General features: G+C 44.3%; 1 protein-coding gene across 1 annotated transcript in view; it reads right to left on the reverse strand.

The window, feature by feature from the left end:
- Positions 1–14,558, reverse strand: part of CDH23 (cadherin related 23) — a 408,502-nt gene that overhangs the window by 320,210 nt on the left and 73,734 nt on the right. Inside the window, exon 2 of the mRNA XM_090058715.1 lies at positions 1,466–1,660. Within this exon, the coding sequence (XP_089914841.1) occupies positions 1,466–1,660 (195 nt within the window). The remainder of the gene's footprint in view (positions 1–1,465; positions 1,661–14,558) is intronic.

A 14,558-nucleotide genomic window follows, 5' to 3' on the forward strand; every position in this document is an offset into this window, starting at 1 on the left:
GTCATAAAAATGACTGAAGGGTAGGGAGACCAAGTGTATAATGAGTGTTTACAATAGATTTAAGAAAAGCAACGTTTTGAATATCAAAGAGAAAGTTGAACAACATCTTGATCACTGTGGATGGGTACATACACACAGAAAAGATGTCCACCAGTGCGTGGCTTTTCATTCTAGGTGACAAAGATGTAACATGATTCAAAGGGTTGGGAGGGACAGGAGGGTAGGTAATTTGGCCTTGAAATAAAATGCAGTTTGTTAGCAGTATAGGTAATTAAACAATGGAACAGCTTATCCGGGAAGCAATAGATGCACCGTTGCTTGGAGTTTTTGCAACAAAATTAGCTACATTTCTACAAGCAATGCTTTAGTGTAGGTTTTGGGAGAAATTCTACAGTTTTGCATGCAAAGGTTGGGCTGAACAGCCATAGTTCCCTCTGGTCTTGAAGATGGATGTGAATAACCCTATTCATTCCCTCCCTTCATGAAGGGAACAGAAGGTCTGTATTGCCCTCAACATGCTCATGACATTTGCTGTTCTGCATTAAAACAATGACTTTAATTTAATCATATGCTCCACAGCCTTAGCCTGTTGCCTGCAGGGGTCAGGAAGGATCTTTTTCCCCCGATGCATAATTGACCAGATGTGCTTGCAAGAGGGGTTGCCTTTTTCCGAAGCATCAGAATTGGCTACAGTTGGAAACAGAGACTACAGGTGGAGGCAGAGTGGCATGCTAGAAAACACTTCTACACTAAACCTACCTTTACTATATAGACATGGCTTAGGTAGTGGTTTTCAACACTTTTTTATTTGCAGACCTCTAAAAATTTTGAATGGAGGTGCAGACCCCTTTGGAAATTTCAAATGGAGGCGTGGACTCCTTTGAATTGTAAGTGTGGGTATTCACATACTTTTGATTGATCATAGTCATCTTTCACAGACCCCTTAGACATAGTCTGCAGACCCCCAGGTATCCATGGGCCACAGGTTGAAAACCAGTAGCCCAGATAATGCAATGGTTCTGACCTTAAATACAATGCAAAGCCTATGCAAAGGAACATATGCCTTTAGAACAGGAACTGGCTGGTTTGGATTCCACTGCCTTGTATTCATCTCTGTTACAAGGGAGGTAAAAGGATGTTTGTTTTAGTGTCATGGACAAATTTAAAGAGCTGGAGGCACTTGGCTGTTTAGCCCATACTTAAAGCCATTACCCTGATGTATATTTTTTCTTAAATTTAATCTGCCTATGTCTACCTGAACATTCAGAAGTTCCATTAACAAGTGTTGCCATCTAAAGTATTTTAAATTAGAATGTTAAACTCATAATCTATGAGAGATCTGCATTCTAACAGGATGTAGGAAAAGGGGAGGTAAAATAGGGAAATAATATATCCTTTCTACTGCAAATCAAGATCCTTGTTTGTTAAGCAAAAAATTAGATGAAACCAATGTCCTAAGACTCACCGTTGCATTGACCTGGAGTTGGTAGGCCTGAGTGACTTCATAATCCAACCCTCGTATTACTGTCACAATGCCACGGGCACTGTCAATAGCAAAGAAGTTGGATGGAGGCTGAAAGGAATAAAGCACACTTCCTCCTGCTCCCTGGTCTGGATCTGTGGCATTCACTATGAAAATCGGTGTTCCCACTGGTGTATTCTAGAAATAAAGAAATAAGATAATAAATAAAATTTCTTTCTTGTACCAGACTGTTTTCTCATCAAAACCACACTTATTTTTCCTTTCCATGTCAAAACCAACACCAAAACATTTAATCTTTTTAGTCCTATTGTTTTAGGAAGTTTATATGATGTACAGCTGCTTTTTTATTACAGCTTTGCAGTAGTTATAATAGTTATTATGTGGTTAGAATTACTGACATACAATTGCGGTTAAGACGACACTTTCATTATAAACCAGGGGTGTCATACATAGCGTTTGTGGGCTGAATCCAGCCCATGGAACCACGTGATCTGGCCTGTGGGTCTTGGACCAACCCCATGTGGCATGCAGAGCCGGTCTGGGCCATGGGTTGGATCTGGTGCCACAGGCACTGCTCAAGGCAGAAGGACTCAAGTCCAAAGCACAAGCTGCTTGCAGCCCCATGCCAGCCCAGCCCTGTGCATTGGCTTCTGGGCTGGTCAGGATTGGGACCCAGGCTGCCTGTGATTGCTGGAACGGGTGTGTAGGGCTGTTTGGTGGGGTGCTGCATGCAGTACACACCCCACCCCATACTGCAGTAGCACACACAGCATCAGGTCCAGCCCATGTACCATTATACCATGTCCTGGCCCTGCTCCCAGGCTTGTGCTGCCTGTGGTGCACAGGTTAGACGGCCAGCACTGTGGGCACTGCCCCCAGCACAGGGGCTGGCATGGGGCATATTCTGCCCTGCCTGACATCCCTGCATACTGGCTCTGCCATGATTGGGAGGCAGGGGGCCCGATCCTACCCAGCCCAAGCTTAGGGCTAGTCTGCAGGGTCTACATGCAGTGTGCATCCCAAGCTGGTTTTCTGAGCCATGGGCAGTGTTTGTGGTGCCAGGTCCATCCTGTGCATCTACTGGAGCACCAGCCCCAGAGTGGTTGCAGTGGGGGACACATGTGTTTGCCACCCTTGTTCCTAAACCTCTTTTTCAGGCACTTACAGCTTCCCAGGAAAATTAATCTTTTAACTGAAACTTCTTGTTTCCAGCCCAAAGGCATGTTTATTTCAACATTAAATCACTTTCCATTTTTCACCCCAGTGCACTTAAAATAAAAGAACAGAAAAACTGCATTAAAGGCAATATTATTATTAGAAATTTACACAAAGTTCAAAGTTCGAGTTCCCACAGCAACTGCAACCTGGCCAGATCATGTATATAAAGGCTAAGTTACATATATGAACCTGTATGCATATTATATGCAACGGAACACACAAGATTGGCAACTGGAAAAGCAGTTTAGCATTTCCTATTACAAAAGTTAAAAGTAGCGAGCACAAATCCATTTTGGGTGGAGCAGATGCATTTTTATATACAGAAACAGGCATTTAAGATGTGCATCTTCAAAATCAGAAAAGATTCCCATATGTGCATTAAGAAAGATGCTACATATAAGCAAGGAAGCCAATTAGACCATAACATCTAATTCCAGTTAGACCATAACCCAGGCATATTTATATTAAATTAACAGCACTGTCAAGAACTGAATAATCACAGGATTGATACACATCTAACACTTGCAAGGGACACAACAAAGGTCATAAATCAGGCATGTTAATGGCTAATTATGGGCAATTTAGATAATATAGATCATTCCTATGCTTTTCTATCCAAGGAGCAATGGTCTCAAGTTGCAGCAAGGGAAGTTTAGGTTAGATATTAGGAAAAACTCTCTCCCTAGGAGGGTAGTAAAACACTGGAACATATTATTCAGAGAGGTGGTGGAATCTCTATCCTTGGAGGTTTCTAAGACACACTAGACAAAGTCTTGGATGGAATGATTTACTTGGGGCTGGTTGTGCTTTGAGCAAAGGGGTTGGGCCTAGTGACCTCCTGAGGTCTCTTCCAACCCTAATTTTCTACAAGTCTATGATTTTCAAAAGCCTCCTTATTTTAACATCACGTCATTTGTATGAAATTGTTTTCCTTCCACACAAACAAAGATACTGCTGCCCAGATAGCAAACGGCTTCAGTTTGGGGCACAGGAAGATTTCAAAGGCTTGGGTGTTAATTCAAAGTTAATTACTAGCTCAGCTCAGCTCAGAGGTAGATTTGCCCAAAGCTGAGTGACAAACATCCATTTTCAGGCTTTTGTCATAAAACTCATACTCCAGCTGGGTTTCCAAAGTGTATAAGCCTCATTGTATTGGGTCATATTTACAGTAAGCCTATGCAAGTCATGTTTTTGACTAATAACATGAGAAATTCTGAATCGACCTAAAACAATCACATTTTTACAACTCCAGAGAGGGAACTTGGGCATTTCAATTCACATCCACCAACACCCTGGTGGCAAATGAACCACTTTAATATAAACCAAAGTTTCACATGGACCTGGTCAAAAGTGACTGGTGATTTAGAATGTTGCCCTATAACTACATTTGTGATTGTGGATCCTTCCAACATGAGCATTAAGCACTATTAGTAAAAAATATTAACACAGAAACATTCTTTTCAACTTCTGGGTGTTTTTTTCCCTCCCTTTGCATAAAATATAATGCTACATTACAGGAAATGTTCTGACACATAAGCTTGCCTCAGGCTCAGCGTTTTCATGCTCCAGTCTCACATCTTTGAGGTGTGAGGGGTTGCAGCTTGGGGGGGGAGGGGGGCACAGGCATGTTTATATACATCATGGTTGGGGGGGTGCTTATATATATCTCATGGGTGCGATTACAACTCCCCCCTTCCCCTCCCTCCCATGGTGGGGGAAGATCATGGCCTGTTTTCTTAGCATCATCCAAAATTTCATGCCTGGCTACCTGTGGAAAGTGTTGTGTGTCTGGAATATGTCCCACATGCCCCAGCCTCCAGCAGTCAGGGTTCAAAGCTCTCCAGATGCCATTCTGCAAACAGCTTAGTAAGGCACTGCCATGCCAAGTCCTCAGCACTGGCAGATCTAAGCCACAGCTTTTCCTAAACTGGAATAGGGGCTGCAAACAGTAAGAAGGAAAGATTGTAGGGTGCAGAAGTTGGGGGAGAGATTTTAAGCAGCCTATACTTGCTTACTAGCATGAAAAGGGCCTCTATACCAACTCATTCATACAAAGACCTTGATGGTAGCGCCAGCTCTGAAGGTACTAGATTATTGCCTCAGATTTCTATTTCAGAAACTGGTTCCCCTAAATGACTGCAGCTGGGAGGCAGCAATGTGAGCTTTCTGCTATCACTGCCTACCACCACCTGTGATTCTATCAGCTCTGTAGTGTCACATCTGTATCAGCTGTGACTCTAGTATTCTAACATGATTCTGATATTGTGAGCTTCTACCTAGAAGCACTCTCCCAGCTATTTCACAGCCTTTCCTTCCCCTTAACAGCATCCTATATAAGCCAGCTACCCTTCTGATGCACCATGTTACACTTAGAGAGCCTTAGAGGCTCCTTAATTCCTTGTGCCAAGATGCACTGTATCTGTGTTAAGACTCAGACCATTACAAATTAACAATTAATGGCAGGAAGGAGGGAGAAGAAAGAGAAGTTTAAATGCAGGTCTTCTCTGATGAGGTCTGGGGTGTATTGTCCCTTGGAATAACAATATCCATAAGGATAGAGCTGGCCACAATGAATACATTTCCTCTTCTTTTTAAATGCCCCCAGCCACTCCTTTTAACATGCAAATCTGCTCTGGTCACCAGTGATTACCAGGCTGCACAGCTGGCTGTGAAAGAAGGGAGTCTGATTTCACTACTACTGTATTTCATATAATAGCCAAAAGTACACTTTGAAGAAAATTTATTATCTAGCCCCCCAAGCAGCACAGTTACTCCAAAGGAGAAGCCACACCAGGGACTTGTGATCATGGGTGCAGTGTGTTTGGGTCCTGCCAACCTAGGCAATCGGACACATAAGGAGCTTGGAATCAAGACACCTAGGAAGCCTGAATTTTGGTTGGAGATAAAGGCCAGTTAATCTCCTACTTCAGGGATTTACTGGCCAGTTTGCCCTACTATACTTGGCCTGTATTGAAAGATACATATGAACAGGGCTTCAGACTTGGTGATTTCTTTTCAGTTTAGCCACGGGGAAGGCAATCAGCTTCATTTGTGCTAGAGCTCTAAAAGACCCATCTTCTCTTCATCTCGTAGGGGTGGATGAGTCCATTCTCAGCAAACGAGCTGTGAGAAGTAATCAATTTAATCAGCATAGGACTAAACATGTTCCCTAGTCTCAATCATGGAGGAGCACCATGGCAGGGATTTTGGACTGGGTTGGGTCTTTTACAGTCAAATCTGAAGATGAAAAAAATCAATAATAATTTTCTATATACACTTCCAAATTAAACAGCGTAGACTATAGAATTTCTTGGGGCAAATTTTGAACAATCTTTTCAGAAGGTTTTGTGCATCACAGACCCATGCCCTGAGCAACATAGAGATACTTTTTGGGAGAAAAGTGGGAGTCATGGAGTGACCACTGGCTCCACTACTGAATTAGGCCCCTCAGCCCAAAACAAGATAGAGCATGGGCCACTACAATCGCATGTAGTTCAAGTAGTGGAAAAACTGGGAAGCAGATCCACTAGCGCTCCATGGCAAAACTTCAATTACCTTATGATTTCTTGAGAAGCCCTGAATGAAGCCTCCATATTCAGGCTTGCATACAAGTCAAGAATTTAGACCTACACTAAGTAGGGCTGTGTGAAATTTCACCCAGTGTTTCGTTGTGAAGCTGTTTCGATGCGCTTTGAGATCAAAACAGCAAAATCGAAATGAAACAAAAGTCTTTGAAATAGCTTCGAAATGAAACAAGGGAACCTGAAATGGTTTGAAAGTTTCGAAACACTTTTGAGTTTCAAAGCCAGGCTTACTGGCTTTAGTACCGGTCCCAGCCAGCAGCAACCGCCTCCTGTCATCCAGCAAGTAGATCGGGGACTCGTCCGCACCCCTGGGAAGGGTTGCAGGGGCTGTTTCAGAGCCCTCCCAGGGGTGTGGGCCCCCAATCTGCCTGCCAGATGACAGACCAGCTCTGGGCGCAGCCCACATCCAGCGCTGGGAAGATCAGTGTTGCCACTGGCCCCAGGTGGCAGCACCCGACTCCTGTCACCTGGCAGTTTGGGGGCATGCACCATAAGGAGGACTCTGACACACAGCCCCCACAGCCCTCCTGGGGGTGTCAGTGGGCCCCCAATCTGCCTGCCGGCTGAAAGGACCCAGGTGCTGCTACCCGGGGCCAGCAGAAGCCAGGGCCATCCCTTAGGGGGGTGGGGTGAATCAATGTGACCGCCCCGGGCCCTGCACTTTGGACAGCCCCGTGGAGCTGTGCAGAGTGGCCGTGGCCACTCTGTGTTGCTGCTGACTTCACATCTGGCCAGTTGCTACCCCCCTTTTTGCATCCAGGGCATGCAGGATCGGGGTGCGGGCAGGTCCCCACATGAACTGATTTGCCCCCGGCCCCACACCCTCCTCAGGTCAAAAGGTGCAGGTCCCAGGGCAAATCAGTTTGTGCGGGGACCTGCCCCCACCCTGATCCCATGCACCCTGGATGTGGCTTCTTCACATCCAGGGCGCATAGGATCAGTGTTCCTGACCTGCTTGCCAGGTGCTGCCGCCTGGGGCCAGCAGCAGCACTGATCTTCCTGGTGTGGGCTGCGGGCTGCGCCCAGCACCAATCTATTATCTGGCAGGCAGATTAGGGTCCCATACCCCCAGGAGGAGTCCAGCACTGCCCCCACAGCCCTCCCGGGGGCGTGGGCAAGCCACTGATCTGCCTGACAGATGAGACGAGGTGGGGATCAGTGTTGGGAAGATTAGCGCTGCTGCTGGCCCCAGGCAGCAGCACCTGGCTCCTGGCAGCCAGCAGGAAGATTGAGAGCCTGCTGGCACCCCGGGAGGACTGCGGGAGCTGTGCCGGAGTCCTCCTGGGGTTACAAGTCCCTGATCTGTCTGCTGGATGACAGGAGCCATGTGCTACTGCCACCTGGGGCCAGCGGCAACACTGATCTTCCTGGCGCTGGGTGCAGGCTGTGGCCAGTGCCAGTCTGTCATCTGGCAGGCAGATCAGGGGCCCGCACCCCAGGGAGGACTCCAGCACAGCCCCCGCAGCCCTTCTGGGGGTGCAAGTGAGCCCCCAATCTGCCTGCTGGATAAGAGGAGTGAGTGCTGCCACCTGGAATTGGCAGCAACAGCAATCTTCCCGGTGCTGGTCCCAGGCAGCAGCACCTGGCTTCTCTCATCTGGCAGGCAGACTGGGGGCCTGCACCCCCGGGAGGACTCTGGCACAGCCCCCACAGCCCTCCCAGGGGTGCAGGCGAGCCCCCATCTGCCTGCCTGCTGCATTTTATGTTTCCCAATAATAATCTATGGGCAAAACATTGAAACAGCATCGAAACAGCAAAACAATTTTGATGAAACAAAACAGAACAGGGCTTTTGAAATTAACCGAAACTTGAAACAAAACACTGTTCCATCGAATTTTCGAAATGGAAGTCAAATCAGAATGGTGCTATTTCACACAGACCTGCTAATAAGTACTCCTGCCAATGTCTCTTTTCATATTAGATAGAGTAGGCTTTAGCAGGCAGTTCAGGTGAGACCAAAAGGCTGGGAGGCACAGCCCAAGAATATGACAATACTTCACTAAGAAAGGAGATGATGTTTGCAGCAATTATGCCAATTTTTGGCTGTATCCAGAGCTTAGAAGAATTTCAGCAAGTGTTTCTTTAAAAATAAACACACATGCTTTAAAGTCCTTTTCCATTCCCTTTGTCAGTGTGAGGTGGAGCCTAGCACTGGAGTATGAGTGTGGCAGATTTTTAGAAATACATGGCATCCCACTGTTTAGACATCAGAGCAATGCATCTGGTAAATGCTCTGAGCTACATTTATATTTCATCATAAAGTGCACATTACACAAGAAGCCATAATCAGTAAACCATGTATCCAATTGTACACAAGACAAGACATGTTTCTACATCAGAGTGTCCGCTCCATTACACAGCACTTTCATGTTTCCCTTGTAGCTTTCCTCCTCCTCAGCACTGATTTAAGATTTCTTATACTCAGTCATAGCGAAAAGTCAAATTCCCTCCAATTCTTCACAAAGAAACAAACAGCTGACTGAGGCTGAGGCTATAACTTGCAGATGCTTGCTCACAAACACGTTACAACAGGTACGATATTTGCATGTTTCATACACTTAAAAAGAAAAAAAAAACCTTTTGATTCATTCCAACACTCAGCTCTGAAACTGAAGCTACTATAAATCAGAATTGGCACTCTGGGACACAAGCGCTCTAGATCAGCGTTTCTAAACCCATGGGTCATGACCCAAAAGTGGGTCACACGAATATATGAAAGGGTCATGAACAACCTTTAAAAAAGGATTCTCCTTTAAAGAAGAAAGATGTGGGAAATTGAGTCTGTGAGCCTGCAAGGGAAAAACCACATTGTCTAGCTCTGTGGTTCAGTGCCCCTCACTCCTGACCCACTGCCACCACCCCCTCCATGCCCCTGCCCCACAACAGGTCAAGAGTGAGGGGCAGTGGGTCAACAGTAAGGGGCACAGAGTTGGGATTGGCCATTGATGTTTACAAATGGATCCCGATTGGCTCTAGATGACCAGGTAACGTGCTGGATGGGAAATGACTTGCCAGTTAGCCATTCTAGGTCCAGGCTTCAATGGACTACCATAAATACTCACAACCTAATGAACAGTGAAAAGATGCTGTACTAGGATGGCTGGAATCAAATGTTACAACTACTCTCAGCACAGTGATTTTCAGTTAAAAACACAAAACAAAGCAACTGCTCCCATCTCATCACCTGAGGGATGGGGATATGAAGGTGGGAGGCATCTTCCTATTGGCCTGGAGGCAATCATGTACCAGCTTGCTGACTGCTTGGTCAAAGTATTATTCTGTGGCCTGCCTTGTTCAAAGCTGAACAATCTACCAACCAGCAAACCATTCTTGAGCATCCACTTGCCTTTACTAGCACTGCCCTCCTCCCACTAACAGGCTGCTCCACAGCTCAGCTCTCAGTCTAGGTCCCAGGAAGCCTCACCTTCCTCTGCAACCACAGCCACAGTGTTGTCACTAGGTTCCCTTGATCTCTTGTTGTCCTTCTCTACCCTGTGCTCAAGACAATATGGAGTCCTTTACCAATCGGATGTTGTCCTGGGGTTATCTAGGAACGAGTTGGTAGGATCATTTCAATACCTTCAGCTAGACTAGAAGTAGTAACCCAAGAAATCAACACCTAGTAGAGCCATATGACAAATGCAAGACCCTACAGAACAATGTGAAAAGAACAGAAATCAGGGCTTTTCAAAATAGTCTCAAAATCACTGAAACAAGACTAAATAATTTAGTGCAAAAATAGAAATTAAACACATTAAGTTGAAAATGTCCAGGCCTTTGAGTAAATGATTCAGATGGCTATAAAATGCTACAAAAAAAGAGATACATGGCCTTGTATACCATAAAGAAACTCTTAGTTTGATACAATTTTCTACTAAAACTACTGCTAGCTATTCAGCAGTATAAGTCAACTATATTTGCTATATAGGAGGCAGTCATTTACCTCCATTAGGGTAAAAGTCCATGGGAGACTTACACCCATAGCATTTATACAGTAGACTGGACTGAAACTCTAGTCACAGTGAATGCACAACAAAGTTGGGATGATTCCTGCTCCTAATCAACACAAGGAAAAGTAAGTTGCAGTTCTGCTAGCATCTCAGCCAGTGCAACAAATGCTCTCTTCACAGAAAAACATTAACACCTCAAAAATGAATTTGCTCCATTTGCTTATCCTTATTAACATTAACCTCTTAACCAGTAAAGCAATCAATACTTCTCCAAACCTGGAGAAGCTAAAACACTCCCTAAACATAGCAGATAGATGGTATTCTGACAAGGTGTAACAATATATAGCAGATTGCTACATCTACCAGCCCACAGGTCACTAAAAACCAAACGAAAAACAACAAGCTATGTTAATACCACAGATCTTAGATGGAACTATGATGCCAGTAGGCTTCTTCATTGTACTACAATATGCAAAGGAAGGGTGGATCTATTATTCAATACAGAATTCATGGCTATGAACTAGAGATGGGATCTAAGAGACACGAAGAACAGCTCAAACCCTATGAAGTGATGACACAGTCCACGTAACAAAGGAGAAACTGAGACACGCAGATTTTCTATTCCAACATAGGAGTTCCACGGAAAAATATTTTTAAATAATCAGATATAAAGGGTTTTCAAAAATCTGAGAGGGGAAATTATGTCTATAACCACAAAGAAAAGAAGAGACATGATACAGAAGGCATCATGCTCTGTAACAACCTGCCTCTGGATCAGAATGAACAGTGACAAATGGACCCAGAGGACTAAATCCTGAAACCAGTGTTAACCCTTATCCTAGACAGCCTGTACCATCCTTTGGAGAAATACTGTGAACAGGCTGGAGGGAGGGGCCTGTCACTTCTATAGTTTGAAAATAATGAGATAACTCATGCCAATGAAATATGTATGCACTGAATCGACATACTAAAGCTGAAAAAAACCAAAGCTAGCTGAGTAATATTAATAGCAATTTGCCAGACATAGAAAAGGTGACTTGTTTAAGGTTAGATATAAAGGGTGAAATTCTGGTCTCCTGAAGTCAAAGACAAAATTCCTGTAACCTTCAGACTGAAAGTTTCATGGTGAGTAAAATCCCAATCTCCAAAAGACAAACTGGATTTTGTAAGGCATATAGCACAAGTATGTTAACGTCTGGGGTATGAAAGCCCTGTACAATACCCTAAACAAAAAGCAGCTGGATATTGACACTTAAGAAAGGTACTACCCATAAAGACTTTATTAAAAAATGTATGATACACTTACTAGACACAATGAAACTCTTTAATATCTTATTATAAATCCTGTTATAAAATGCATTAGTAATAAATTTCATACAGGTTCTGACAAGTTGTAACCATATACAGCAGATTACTGCATATGCAAAATGTATCCTTTAAACATGCATGTGCATGCATCCTTTAAACATAATGCTATACATGGAAAAAACTAAAGAGATTAAACATCGAGCGAGATTGTAAAGAATTTCCTAAAATATTCATCACTCATTTCTTCTCTTGATCTCTGAACTGCCCAGAGTCCAGTTGTTCCAGAATAATAGGTGATTTGGCAAGGTACCTGTCACCCTGACCCAGCAGATCGCCTAGAGGCAGAGGTTCATCTGAAGTTATCACATGTGTTGTGGTGGTTCTTTTGCCTTGGCCTGATATATCATGATTGGATATGACCCAGTATGCCATGTAGAAAGGCAGTTTGAAGCGGCTGGAAGCACAGACAGATTGAAAGTTGACCCACTGCTCAATGGTTAACAATAGATCCTACAACAGTGCAATAAAAGCTGAGATAGCAGTATACAATATTAGAGAACCTCTGGCTGAAATGATACTTGGACACATGACTTTCCACAATATGCACAGTCTTCACAATCAATTAGGGGAAGGGCTGGATTTCTTGGAACTACTTCCTCCTCCAAACACATTTTTCTAACACCTTCCAGAGATTTTGGCAGCACGTGCCTTTCATCCCTATTGGGTTTTATAAAAACTATGCATCATTTTTATGAAAATTGTGTGCGATGCAGCTTATCACTCTCACCACTTTTTCTATTGTTACCTACTGAACAGAAAGGGGTTATTTCCAGGTGTCAGGAAATAACACATCCAGACTGGCATGATGGAGTTTCAAAAACTGTCAATACATAAATTAAGTTAATTGGAAGCGTGTGTCATGGAAACCGGCGAGTAGATCACTAAGTCTAACAATTGCAGGCCAGGGAAATGTTTTGGACTGAGATGGGCAATTTACCTGTCTGACCATAGCCCATCTCCCGATGAACCCAAAGGCAGGAAGGGGAATATACAAGCCTGACTAGAGCTGGAGGTGATGTTAATTCACTGCTGGACAATGCAGGCTATGGCAAAGCAAGATCTAGTCAACTAAAGCGGGAAGACCTGACAAGTTACGTGAGGGACATGTTTTGGAAGCAAAGTGGTAAAGCAAAACCCGATGTCTCTAAAGTGAAGGCCCAGCACCCACCGCAGAGAAAAGTACACCTTCAGAAGACCTGTATGCCAGTCAGAGCTTTACACGCCTCCCTAGTTAGAAGGGTCACAAGATCCCCCTAGGTGGATCATGACATAAAAAAGTAAATATTTTAAAAGCTTTAGAAGTGCTCAGATGGCACTTGGGGTGCAAATCAGAGCTGATACTGAACTCTTCAACTCTCCACTGAACCTGAAATAAACACTGAATAGAGTTACAACTTCCCTTCACAAACCTTTTTTCTGGTTACGAATATTTTACATATTATGACCTCTGGAAACAGAAAGGCACAGGGTTAAATCAACAGATTCTTCCACAAAATAAATCCAGCATCATTTGTAGCAGGTGCAAAACAATTGTAGCAGGTCCAAAACATTTTCTGTACCAAAGCTCCAGCACTATATAAAACCTAAAGATAAACAGACAGCCATAATGAAAGCTCTGCTAAATGGATAAACCTGTTAAAGGAATAGATTCACACTGCACCTTTAAGAGCTTTCTACCATATCAAAACCATTTCACGGGCCACAAGTCACAAACACCTTGAACGTGACTTGATCCATCGGTCTCGTCCGACTGAACTAATGCCAAGCGCCCATCTGTGTGAAGGGGAGAGAGAGAGAGAGAGAGAAAGAAAATACCTGGTGCTTGCTGGCTCTTTTATAAGAGTGTTGTTATGTAATGGAAAGGAAGGTGAGGAAAGGGGAGAGATCTCTCAGCTGCCCTTTTCTTTAAATGATACAGATATGTATATATTTTCAGAAAACTGATTTGTAGTGACGGTACCCCAGGCAAATATGTAGGGTCAGTACCACAGGCAAATCTTGTGGGAGAGCAGGAGTGAGAGGCACAGGCTTGGAGAGCATTGGAGGGTGCAGGTTCTGGGACCAACAAGGGGGAAAGGGGTACGTAGAAGTCTTCCCCTGACTGGGGACTCACAACAGTTCTTGACAGCCGCCACCACCACCATGTGGTTACCCTTCCCCAGCTGTTGCACTTACAGTAGCAGCATGGTGTCTGGGCACTTAGATGCTGCTGTAAGAAAAACACTATGGAGGTGTTTTTTGCTGCTAAGACACAGACTCCACAGAGGTGGGGGCAATTTTGGTGCCTCTCTTAATACCGGAATTTGGCATCCAGGCCTGGTACCTTGCTGGCCCATCCCTAGTTACACTACTAATTTGTACAAGTTTTGGTCAGACACTAGAAATCCATGTTGGATGCTCTATGCTGGGTACACAGAGAAAGCTTAAAAATTTAAAAATTCCCTCATGGAGACTGCTTACATGGATCACCACCCAAATTAAATGATCTAAGCAACCATAAAGGTTCCTGATGAGATGAAAGAAAGGCAATATGAGTCTGGAGCGTGTATACTGTGCTGGCAACTATTCTTCCAACTTGCCCCCCATAGGGCTGGCAGCACTCCAGATCTTAAAGCTCCCTTTGCCCTCTCCACCCCCATGCTGTTCTAATCCTCTCTCATGAAGCTCTACCATAGCACCACCATGCTGAGGCACAGCACCCTCTATTGTCTCATGCCAGCTCTGGACATTTTGTCAACAAAATGGCTCATTGTGAAGAATTGTGTTTAAAAGTGTGATGGGTCTGTCATAATGCTGAATATCCAGCAATGCCTTTTTGACTGAAGACATTAAGGCAGGTCCATCAAGACTTAAGCCTAAACACTAACCCTGCTCCAAATGAGGTCAAGACCACCCCTACAGTGAACAAACTAAACTGCATCATGCCTAGGTCCTAAACAGCATGGGATGCATACT

The sequence above is a fragment of the Crocodylus siamensis genome, chromosome 7 (assembly GCF_052110815.1).
Source record: "Crocodylus siamensis isolate JL-2025a chromosome 7, ASM5211081v1, whole genome shotgun sequence".
In the NCBI taxonomy this organism is placed as follows: Eukaryota; Metazoa; Chordata; order Crocodylia; family Crocodylidae; genus Crocodylus; species Crocodylus siamensis.